General features: G+C 30.7%; 1 protein-coding gene across 4 annotated transcripts in view; it reads right to left on the bottom strand.

Annotated features, from left to right (window-relative positions):
• LOC120587606 (receptor tyrosine-protein kinase erbB-4) overlaps positions 1–13350 on the bottom strand; it is a 767195-nt gene that overhangs the window by 53156 nt on the left and 700689 nt on the right. For all 4 annotated transcript variants that reach the window (XM_039844678.1, XM_039844676.1, XM_039844679.1 and 1 more), the window contains exon 12: positions 12078–12277. In XM_039844678.1, coding sequence (XP_039700612.1) covers positions 12078–12277 — 200 coding nt within the window. The remainder of the gene's footprint in view (positions 1–12077; positions 12278–13350) is intronic.

Below are 13350 nucleotides of genomic sequence, written 5' to 3' on the forward strand. Positions count from 1 at the left end.
TACAGTTCACAAGGCCATTATAAACCTCTCTAAAGAAACTTTAGCAATGTAGTTATTAGGCAACCTTTAACTTCCTCTGTTTTTTCTCTGGAAGTTGTAAGATAGATTTTTCTTTATCTGATGTGAATTGTACCTGTCTGTTAAAAATTTGGAGAGATAATAATGTGCTTAGTATTTCGACCTTTATAGAGAATATTGAACCTGCTTTCATTAAAATAGAGGTAAGCTTAAATAATGGATCTTACTGTTCTGCATGCATGAAAGTAAATGGATTAGCTGAAAATATTAAAATGAAGTACCTGTCTACAGGCACAAAGGCAGAAAAAAATATCTTCCTTTTCATTGTAAAGACCACCTATGCTGTTTGCATTACTTACCATACATAGAAGCATGGGTTTTACTTGCAATGTATTTGAACAGAGACCATTAATCTTTTTTTTTTTAAGGCTGAAAAATATAATTTAGTTGTACAAGTTCAGTTTTTGTGATCAGATCAACATAAGTTTAAATTCTTACTCTCTGACTAGTCATGTAGCCTCAGGCAATTATTTACAGGTTACTCATCTGTAAAGTGAATAATATATATATATTTCAGGGTTGTGATAAAGATTAGACCTCCTATTATTAGAGTATCTAATGCAGGTTTACTTATTTAACTAAGCCCTCGATAATGTACCTAAGAGAAATATGAAGACATTACAAGCATATCCACATGTTTACTTTTAAAAATGATTATTGTGAAACTACTTACTTTATGTTGGACAATGCTAAGAAATGAAGATACAAAGGGAAAATAAAATATAACACATGGTCTCTTACTTAGAGCTTATCATGTAGTTAGGAAGAAAAGCATTATATAAATAACATATATATGTGAATATAGCAGTTGTCCTAAACTAATAGAGGGGTATTAGGTCAGCCCACAGAACAAGGGACAATAAATTGACATGAGAAGGATAAAAAGAAATTATTAAAGCAAAGAGGGGTAGGAGAATTGGGAATGACTACTCCTGTCAAGAGACTCGAAGTAGGGAATGAAATTACTGCTATTGGAGAAGAGGCTGGACTTGGGCAGTAAGTGGGAAAGTGGTACCTGATGTGCTCACAGGGTAGACAGAGGCCCGATTATTTGGGACTTAGTGGCCATTTACAAGATTATCTGCTTTAACCAAAGAGCTGTGGAAAGTTGTTGAACGTTTTAAGCAGGAAAGTAAGTTTTTAAAAATTTTAAATATCATTCCAATTGCTTTGATGGGATTGATTTGAAAACATGTTTAAACAGTTGGTGGGAGATAATAGTGAACTGTCCAGAGATAGGTATGACTGAAGTGTGATGCCTTCAGCTTTGTTTCTCAAGATTGCTTTGGCTATTCAAAGACCTTTGTGGTTCTATACAATTTAAGAATTGTTTTCTTTTTCTATTTCTGTAAAAAATATCTTCCAATCCATGAACATGAGATATCTTTCCATTTATTAGTGTCTTCAACTTCTTTCATCAATTTCTTATAGTTTTGGGTATATAGATATTTAGCTTCCTTGATTAAATTCATTCCTAAATATTGCTTAGTTGTGCATTTGTCATACACAGTCTTTATGTTGAGGTGCATTCCTTTATCTAAATTCTTGAGAGCATTTATCTTGAAAGAATGTTGAATTTTGTCAAATGCTTTTTCTGCATCTAGTGAGGTGATCATATAATCTTTTCTTTCTTCTATTAATGTGGCACATCACATTTGCTAATTTGCTTATGTTAAACCATCTTTGCATCCCAAGGATAAATCCCATTTGATCATATGGTGTATGGTCCTTTTAACGTGCTGTTCAATTAGGTTTGCAAACATTCTGTGAGAATTATTGCATCTATATTTATCAGGGATATTTGTCTATAGTTTTTTTTTATTTTTACTTGTAGTTTATTTAATTGGTTTTAATATCAGGGTAATGTTGGCCTTGTAAAATGAGTTTGAGACGATTCACTCCTCTTCAATTTTTTGAAAAATTTGAGAAAAATCATCATTAACTCTTTCTTTAAATGTTCAGTAAAATTCATCCCTGAAGCCATTTGGTTCTGGGCCTTTTTGTTGGGAGGTTTTTGATTACTGATTCGGGCTCCTTACTTTTTAATGCTCTGTTCAGATTTTCTATTTCTTCATGATTCAGACTTGGAAGGTTATATGTTTCTAGATTTTGTCCATTTCTTCTAGGTTGTCTTATTTGTTGGCATATAATCATTCACTGTAATCTCTTATGATCTTTTGTCTTTATGTGGTATTAGTCATAATATCTCTTCTTTCCTTTATATTATTTAATGCCTTTTCTTTTCTTGGTAAGTCTAGCTGAGATTGTCAGTTTTTTTATCCTTAAAAAAGTGTAGTTTCATTGATTTTTTCTATTGTTTTTCGATTTTCTATTTCTGCTCTGATCTTTGTTATCTCCTCTCTTCTACCATCTTTAAGTTTATTTTGCTCTTATTTTTTAGTCCCTTGAGATATAAAAGTAAGTTGTTTGAGATTTTTTTTAATATAGGCATTTATCACTATAAACATTCTTAGCACTGCTGTTGCTGAATCACATAAGTTTTGTATGTTGTTTCCAATTTCATTCATTTTAAGATATTGCTTTATCTTTTAACTTCATCTTTGACTCATTAGTTGTTTACTAGTGTGTTTAACTTCTACCTATTTGCATATTTTCCAGTTTTCTTTCTGTAATAAATATTCCTAGTTTCATGCCATTGTGATCAGAAAAGATAATTGGTATGATTTCAATCTTTTTAAATTTGCTAAGACTTGTTTTGCGACATAACATTTGATCTAGCCTGGAGAATGGTTCATGTGATCTTGGAAGAATGTGTACTGTTAGACGAAATGTTCTAATATGTCTGTTAGGGACATTTGATTAGGGACATGTAATTCAAGTCCAGTGTTTCTTTACTGAGCTTCTGTCTGGATAATCTGTCTATTGTTGAAAATGGAATATCAAAGTTGCCTACTTTATGCATTGTTGTCTATTACTCTCTTCAGATCTGTTTAGGTGCTCTGTCTTTGGTCACATATGTATTTACAATGGTTATATATTCTTCATGTATTGACCCCTATATCATTATATAATGACCTTCATTGTTTCTAGTAACATTTTCTTCTTTAAAGTTTATTTTGTCTGATATAAATATAGCTATGCCTGCTTTCTTTTGGTTTCCATTGCATGCTCTCTTCTTTTGACGAAGTAATTTGAGTTTGGCTATTGTCACTTAAAGAGCACTAGTTTAATTTCTCATTGCTACTATACCAAATAATCACAAATGTAATCACTTAAAACAACAAATTTCACATTGTCTTTATCCATTCATCTATCGATGGGCATGTAGGTTACTTCCATATCTTGGCTATTGTAAATTATGCTGCAATAAACATAGAGGTGCATATATCTTTCGAATAAGTGTTTTTATTTTTATTTTTGGATAAATACCCAGAAATGAAATTGTTGGATCATATGGTAGATCGATTGTTAGTTTTTTGAAGAATCTCCATACTGGTTTCCATAAAGGCTGCACCAATTTGCAGTTCCACCAACAGTCCACAAGGATTCCCTTTTCTCCACATTCTTGCTAACATACGTTATTTGTTGACTTTTGATAATAGCCATTCTGACTGGTATGAGGTAGTATCTCACTGTAGCCTTGATTTGTATTTCCCTAATGATTAGTGATGTTGAGCATCTTTTCATGTCCGTTAGCCATATGCATGTATTTTTTTGGAGAAATGTCTCTTCATGATCTCCATTAATTTTTTGATCAGATTGTTTACTTTTTGTTATTGAGTTGTATGAGTTCCTTATATATTTTGCATAATTGGATAGATCATTAGTGGATGTATTCTCTTATTTAGTAGGTTGTCTTTTTGTTTTGCTGATCGTTTTCTTCACTGTGCAGAGATTTTTTTAGTTTGATGAAGTTCCATATGTTTATTTTTGCTTATTTCCTTTGCTCAAGTTTAATGAATTAAAATCAAGGTATCAGCAGGGCTGATTCTTTTTTTGGAGGCTACAGGAAATAATTTGTTCCTTGTTTCTTCCAGCTTCTGGAGGCTACCTAGGCATTCTTTGACTTGCAGCCACATCTTCAACCTTGGCTTCCATGGTTACATCACCTTCCCCTTTATTCAATTCTCCCTCATCCTCTCTCTTATTAGGAGACATGTGATTATATTTAGGGTACATCTAAATAATTCAGATTAATCTTCTCATTTTAAAATAAATAACTTGATCTCACTTGCACAGTCTCTTTTGCCATATAAAGTAACATTCACAGATTCTGGGGATGGGGATGTGGACATTCTTGGGGGGAATATTATAAAACTGTATTATAAAAACAGTAAGCCCTATGAGTAGGGAAGGTCAGACATATATAAAGGGGGATGATAGTGTAGGTCTTTGTAAAATGTTAGAATGAGTTAAGACTACAAAAAGTTAGGGGAGGTAGGGATGGAAGAATAAGTGGTAAGACATACCTATTTACCTTACTAAATAGGTTAAACAGGTGTTACTCAAAGCTTTGTTCAGTCTTAAGTGCTCTAGTTACTATATCTCTGACTTGAGTGGGACCTAGGAAGAAAATTCTGATAGAGGGATATGACAGGCAGCAGTGACAGCAGTAATAAAATATGAGAAAGTCCTCAAATAGTCTGAGAATACTGATCACATTATAAAGTACCTTTAGGCAGGCACATTAACTTTAAAACGTAAAATAAATTCATAAGTATGTTATTGAAACTGTAAAGTAAATAAAATTTAATAGTACAATATGTTGCACTTTAGTCAATGTGTAAACTTTTATTAAATATCCTCTTTATTTTATTGAGTGTGTAATGTTAGTAAAAGGAGAAACAACACAATTTATAAAATGCTTTCAGTTCATTCCTTAACTTTAGCTCCCCAAACTGTTATTAAATATATGACTTTAAGTTACTCATCTGAATTTTCCTACCATAGATCTTCTTTGAGGGAATAAGCCCTCATAAGAAGAAATGAAATTACCACGATACTGTGTATTAAAATATATTTGTGGCTATAGGATGACAGGGAGAATAGTAGGGGGTATGACAGAGTAAAACAGAATTTCTCAAAGGATTTCCCACTGGCATCTTCCTCATAGGGAGCTGGTATGTATTAAAAATGCAGATTCCTGGGTCTTCACTCTCTGTATAAATTACCACTGTTATACTACTATCTGTATTAGTTTCTTAGGGCTGGCATAACAAAAATGCCACAATGTGGGTAGCTTAAAGTCACAGAAATTTATTCTTTCACAGTTCTGGATTTCAAAATCAAGTTATTAGCTGACTGTTTCCTTCTTAGGGGCTCAGAGGAAGAATCTGCTCTCTCCCTCTCTCCTGGCTTCTGGTGGTTTCTGGCAACCCTTGGTTTCCTTAGCTTATAGCCACCTAATGCTATTCTTTGACTCTGCCATCACTCAGTTGTCTCTCCTCTGTGTGTGTGTATCCTTACATGATGTTCTCCTCTTTGTTCATGTCTGTCTCTTTATGTCTTCTCTTCTTACAAAAACAGAGTCTCATTGGTTTAAGGGCCCATTCTACTCTAGTATAAATGCATCCACATCTTAATTACATCTACAAAGACCCTATCTCCATATAAGGTCACATTCATGGATGCCAGGAATTAGGACTTCAACATATTTTTTTTGTAATACAAGCCACAATACTATCTAAACCATAATCTCTGGAAACTGGAGCCCAGACTTCTGCATTCTCAATAATTTAAAGTTTTTGCTTTAAAAATTTTCAACCAACTTGGTCTAGAGGCAAGTCATTAAAATGTTGCCATTTGTAATAAAAACTGAATCCTGTAGCAATCCTGGCTTTTATTGTTGAGAGGCTCTCTATTCTTCAGAATTTTCAGATTACAAATAGAAGGGGTGCCATTTCTGAAACTGTAACTGCTCATTACCTTTTCGATAAGAACACAGAGCACATTTTGTAGCATTGTTAGTAATTAGACATTAGGCTGTTTCAAATACAATAAGGAAATTTTATTTGATTTTTTTTTTTTTACAAAGAATAGTGTATTAATGCATTACTTTTTTTTTTTTTACAAAGCGTATTAAAAGAAAGGAAATCTTAGAAGTATAATTAAGATTTCTTGTCTTCTGATTACTTAGAATAATACTGACTTCACTATAAGTTATTCACTTTACAATTCATACTGAGCTATGGTTTACTGAAAAGTTTGGCAAAGTTCATTTATTTTCCAGTGGAGATTGGCTATGAGATCCAATGGATGATTTTGCTAACCTGACAGCACTTGTTTGGAAATGCAGATTTACCCAAGAATGTATAGGCTGGGAAAGGAATGCACAAAATAAGGCAAGAATATGGGATTTAGAGAAAGTAGGAAAATCAGTGACCTAAGCAATATTTTCTTAAATCAAGGTAATCATTAATTTATAATCAAAACTCATTTTTTCTATAATATACAACATATTAGAAGTGATAATAATGACAATATCAATTATACTGTGATTTTATCAAAAGTCAAAAATTTTTGTAATGTTTTAATGTTATAAATTGTAAAATGCTTATTATTTCGTAGTTGTTGTCACTGTCACCAGAGAAAAACAAATAATATAATATGTTAAGCAAACATTGTTTTATTTTCCACTGGTGTCAGATACTCTCTACTCCCTGCTCATCAATTATTTGTCGCAATTAAATTCTGGACATGCAGTGACTCATCGTAAAACTGGATCCTATTGCCCTCCAAAAGGTTCAGTTATTAGTAATTAACTATAGTTTTGCAATTTTCTTTTTCTAAATTCGTGTTTAATGAGGTGAATTTTCTATCCAATTTCAGAAACACCAAAATCATAAATAAATATGTTTATATTTCTTTTATATTCCTTTACAGAAAATGTGTTCTCCTTCACTATTTGTCTCCTGAACCACTATATTAAAATTCATGTTTTGTGGATATTTTTATAAAGCACTAAGTCTGTTACTTATAAAGCCAATTTAAAATGTTTTAATTGCAAGAGAAAAAAAAATATTTAAGGGAGTCAAGCATAGACTTTTTTATCCATTTAAGATTTCAAGAGATCATTTTTAAATTCCTCAATGTCTAGGCTCTTGTTAATAACTGTTTATTTCTGCTAGGTATACTACTCATTGATGTGCTACTTGCAAGTTTATAATTCATCGCTTGGATAATGTAAATTTTTTTTCTGCCTACAACCAAAAAATTCTTGATTTTTTTTGTTCCTCATAAAGTATTTTCATTAAGTAAATATTTTATCTTCACATCATATAATATGTTTATATGTGTGCATATACTATGTAATCTACTTTTAATAGTAAAGAACATAATTGTATAAAAATAATAGCTAGTATATATACATATATCTATATATATATGTATGTATATAATATATATAACACTTTGAGCCAGACATTAAGTAAAATGAGTACTATTATTAACCCTATTTTACAAATGATAAAACTAAGGTACAGAGATGTTAAATAGCTTATAAAAAGGTCAAATATTTAGCAGAAGTTTGCTGGGGTTAAAACCCAGGCTATTTGTTTCTATAGTGTGCTCCCAGATATTATGATATGCAGGGTATGTTTCAGTAAATTAGCAGGTTTTCCTATGAAAATCAATCACTTTCTCTTCATTTTGGAAAGGATCATGGTAAGATGAAGAGAACATATTTTGAAATTAGATGGTGGGTCCAAATCCTAAATATGATTTTTAATAGCTCTAGCTATTAGAAATATTATTTAACTTTCTGAACATCTATATATTCATTCTTTTCTTGCAAAATGGGGACAATTATACTTTACAGGGTAGTCACAGAATTTAAATAAAACTATATATTGAGAGATAAAGTCTGGCTTCTTTTCCCTATTTCACTGAAAGATTGCAAACACCTAAATTCAGTGGGAAGAGAAAGATTATTCAATAAATCATACTAGACTAATCCTAATCAACTGAAGAATGTTTTGAAATTATGCTATACCAAAACTTCCAGATGGATTAAAATTTTCAACACAGTTTTTAAAATATGAGAAGAAAAATACTAAGACTATACCAAGATTATAAACATGAAAAGAAAAAGAACAATCCATCTACTTAACTAGATAAAAACACAAAATGTTTATCAAAAACGAATTTTTAAAAAATTACCTATAAGAGGGAAAGTTATACAGAACACATTGGAGAGACAAAAAAAAAAAAAAATTAATGTAAGCTCTTTCAAATCCAGAAGAAGACCAACTACCAAATTACAAATGAAAAAGCTCATGACTAAGTAACTTACAAGAAAAGAAATACAAATGAATAGTGGACATATAAAATGAGGTGCAATGTCAACCAAAAAAATGTAAATTTAAAAGGCCTGTTTTTATATTTCAGATCACCAAAATTTAAAACCATGGATAATATCCAGTGTTGTAAAGAGTAGTGCAAATATTCCTTATCGAACATTGTTTAGGAGGATGTAAACTCATCCAGTATTTCTGAAAGATGATATAGCAATATATACTAACAGTTATTACATTGTGTGTAACCTCATTTACACAAAAACTCCACTTCTAAGTAGTTAGCCTAAAAAAAATTTTCATAGTACAAAGGGGTTTATAAACTAAGATTCACATTATCTTAGTACTAATAACATAAAAAATAGAAAATAAATCGTTACTATTAATATGACACTTATTTAATATATTTTTTATATATACTTTATAAAAAGTAAGGGAAGAGTTTTATATACTGACATCTGGAAGATGCTTATAATATATTTAGTAAAAGACATAGATGGCTGAACAGTATTTAAATATACATGGCATGATAGCATTTATTTATGAAAATGTTTCACTATTTGTATCTCTATGTATACCAAAATCGTATATTCTTTTAATATTTCTATTATTTTAATTTCTAACAGTGATAAAGAAAGCATTATAATTAGAAACATAAATTTATTTTTATTTTGAAAAGTTAATTATAAATTTAATTTTTCTCATTTGTGTTGAGTTTAAGTGTATATGTACACATTTTTAAGATAGAGATGTATAAATTCAGATGTAACAGATTCTAAAGAGGTGGCATAATATTCATCTTTTCATTGTTTATACTTTGGTGTTAAAAGTTTATGCTTAAATATTTAAAAAAACTTTAAATACTTCTATAAACCTACTCAAACTCCTTCCAGTCATCACTGTCATTTTGTTAGTACCATAACCACATAAATAAAGGAGGCAGAAAATGTTCTTGCTTTTCATGTTCTAGAGTTTCCATCTCAATCTCTTCAAACCATAAAGTGTGCTTTGAAGTTTTTTACTTAAAAGAATAAGGCTGCTCAAGCCACTGTCACACTTTATAGATGAGGTAAAGTTTTCCCTTTATTGTCATTACTATTTTAAATCATGCTGAACTCCAAAAAACGGTTAAAATCAAGGCTGCCTTTTTTTTTTTTTCTGAGTTACCAAGCCTGTACCCAGATTTAGATCAGAGCATTTTATGGAGATTGTATGTGTGTATATGTGTGTGTATGTATGCACACATGCATGTATGCCTGTGTATGCATATGTATGTGTTCTAGGGTTGTGTACATGTGCATGTGCTATGTATGCATTTGCATATACACGTGTATATTGTATGTCTCTGTAAGTATATGTCTTGTAGCGACTATGCGTGTGTGCTCATGTATTATCTTGTCCGTGTATGGTATAGTAAGAGAGAATCTCTAAAAGTGCAATATTACAGTACATTTAATATAAAGCAAATATTTGTTTTCCGTTTGCAGACAATCCTATGGATAATAAAAGAGCTTTAATCACATGTGGGCAACCACTGTAGTCTCAATGTAAACATCAGGAGCATCACCTTTGAGGTCAAATTTATAGCGCAATTACACTTCTGAAAACGCAGGATCCAATGCACTGTGAGACTGAAATCTAAATTTTGAGAAATGGATTCCATACAAAAATAGTGTTTTAAGGTGTTAAAAATGAAAAGTTATATGCTTAGTTTTATACTATAGCACCACAAAACTGTTTCTCCTAACTGCTTCTTCCTGCCACTGTAAAGTCCACTCTAAATGCACAAGAAAATATGTTCATGGTTTTAAAAAATGGCTAAATTCAGTCTAAGAGGCATAATATTGAAAGTTGAAGACATGTTAAATTTTTATTTTATTGATATTATTTACTTTATTTTGGTTGTTTGAAAAGTTTAAAAGTCTTAAAGAGGTACAGAACAATTACATAATTTTTTCCTATCTTGTTTTTCTACATTTAAATTCTTTCTGTATTTTCTTTCTCCCATTTGCTTTTTATTCAGATTTCTAAATGATAAAAAAATGTTTGTGGTATTTGTAAAGTGGTTAAATGAATCAAAAAAGAATGTTTTTCTCTCATTCTTTTATTTTTTTCTTCAGATTTTTTTTTGGCTTCATCGTTTAATCTTATCTTTAAAGTTAGTAGTACTATTGTTATGTTTTCTGAAGGAAGTAGAAGAAAAGGAGAGTATAATATCAACTTACGGATATATTTATAAATTAATCTTGAAGATTATTCTATTTTACTTCTGTGAATAATCTACTCTGTCTGGGGAATGTACAAACACATATATAGTAATGTGGGGTAAGAAGCTTAAGTATTAGAGAAAAAGAAAAGCAAGCTTTCTGTTAGGAATCAAAAAGGTATAAAACCAAGAAAATAATCCTGGCTAAATCGAAGGATAAATCGAAGGATAAATCTCATACTCAGGAAGATGTATATTTTGATATATAATAAGATTTTATACTTCTTGAGTTTTTGTGGAATAGAAGAATGTATAGTAATTTAAGTCCACTAAAAACAGGAACCTCATTTTGCAATAGATCTCTTTTCTCTAGAAAATATTTGTAAAGATCCAAAATAGCTAAGATGTGAGTTCCTGACAAATTATAAATTATATTTTATGAAAATTGCTAACCTAAGCTGCCTTAAATCCTTTTTAAAATAAGGTGAAGTATTAATAAATAGATTGATTTGCTGACTACTTAATTTAGTACACTTAAATCACGTTGGCCTCTTGAGTTTGTATTTTTGAAAAATGTCCTGTACTATTTATTCACATATAGAAAAAATGAAATTAACCATATGTATGCATATCTTTCTGATTGTTCTAGTGGTGAGAACAAAGAAGTAAGAAGACACCCTGAGAGTAAAATTATTTCTTAAGGGATATGATTTTTAAAAAAGGTCTGATTCGCCATATCCACAATGAGCATATGCATTTGTAAACAGATCGTTTGAATTTTGAGTCTATTTATTTATTTGATATTTATTATGAGAAAGTCAGACATTTAAATGCATAGTAGTGGCACCTGGGAGATGTAGAAGAAAATAGTACTCAGTAGAAAAACAGAGAAGATTTAAGTATTAATCATTAGAATATCAAAGTATAAGGTAGAAGTGGCCTAGTCACAGTTTCACACATCCATGAAAACATCATTTGCTCCTGTGTAACAAAGAAATGATGAAGTGGATCAATAAGTAGCAAAAAAAGTGAGAAAAAAGATAGTGACATGCCTACATAAATACATTTATGAGATGAACTTTCTCCTTGAACAGCATTTTTACACATTTCAGAAGAAAATGTCTTTTTTTTTTTCACCACTCCCAAAAGGCAAATACTCTGTTATTCTACATCAAATACACCGAAAGCAAACATAAAATTCAATGGGATGGTTTTCCACAAACTGACTGGATCCAAAGAATTACCTAAACGCTTATTAAATACTTAGGTTTCCAGTTTCCACTTACACCTATTGAATGCAAATCTCCACAGGAGTGTTCTCATGATTAGGCAAGATTTGTAAAATATGCAGTATACTATAAAAACATGCAATATGCTATAAAAAGTCACCTATTCTGATTATTTTATAGCAATTCTTCTTAAGGTTTAAGAAAAAGAAGGCAGCAATTCTGATCCACTGTTATTTTAACTGTTTGGTCCAATGTAGGATGAGAGAAAACATTTAAAGTTTCTATGTTTCAATGTCTGGGAAATGTACTTACTACAGTTTTCAGCTTTCCTGTTGTCCCGGATCACTATTCTTTGGTTGATAGTGCTGAAGAGTGTAGTCCAGTTAATGGTATGATAATAACACAGGTTGCTGTTGTCAGTAATATAGATATTTCCTGCACTGATTTCCTTCAGGGACTGGAACTGCAGTGAAGTGATGCCTTGTTGCTTGAGGATAAGCAAGGAGAGCCCACTGAAGAGAGGGAAAATGGAACAATGATAACTATTTTCTGGCCAAGACATTCATTGTTGAAGTAAAATGAGAATGTCACATTTTACTCCAAAAAGAATGTAAATAGAGCATAAAGAGAGATCGAATCAATAAATTTGTGCTCGGAATAATAATTTGTTTTACATGTTATACAATGGTGGTATTAAAAGTAATATCTAAAAGGAAAATGTTCTGTTTTTAGAAGTACAAACATTATGACATCTCTATCTTAGTCTGCATATTAACCATTGACATATCTGCTCACTGTCTTCCCCTATGACCCTCAAATCTTAAATTCCTCAAGGGTAAAGACCTTTGTTAAGATGAAATAATTAAAAAATGTATATGGAATGATTGCATCTACCCAAAGTAAGACACTAATTATACTCTATTTAATAAATTTAGAGAGCTTTCCAAGGGTAGATATTGCAGAGAATGACTATAGCTATTTAGCTTTAATTTATTCAGAAACAAAAGTGTAATTGTAATAGTTGAAGGATATAAAAGTAAGGATAGGAGATATTCGAAATTAAAGAGAATGAAATTAAACTGAAAATTTTAAAAAATACTCAAAAGTCTAGGACAACTTGGGACAACATCTGAAAGCTAAAAACTTCACCGTGGACACTAACTTTTCAAAGAAATTAGCTTAATTTAATATAGTCCATATTTTGTAATTAAATTCCTTTTCAATTCTCTAAAAAATAAATGTGCTTCCCACATTTCAATTAACTAATAAACATTATTTTACATTTGAAGATCAAAGTGGCCCCTTTTTATTTATAAAACCAAATATAGTTTGCTGTTAATATTCAGATTTTTTTCTATGTGTTTTATACATAAACACATGAATAATATATATACACACACGTGTGTGTGTATATATAAATATATACATACCTAAAACATGTGTGTGTACTCAACTGAGATATAATTCATTCTTTCAAATTTTTGCTCCTATCACAACCACCTTGAGTTATTGATTATATTGTGAGCATAATAATGCCTTGACAGATTTATAACAACTTATTCAATGGATAGTAAAACTGGTTGCA

The sequence above is a fragment of the Pteropus medius genome, unplaced genomic scaffold, assembly GCF_902729225.1.
Source record: "Pteropus medius unplaced genomic scaffold, Ma_sr-lr_union100, whole genome shotgun sequence".
NCBI lineage: Eukaryota > Metazoa > Chordata > Mammalia > Chiroptera > Pteropodidae > Pteropus > Pteropus medius.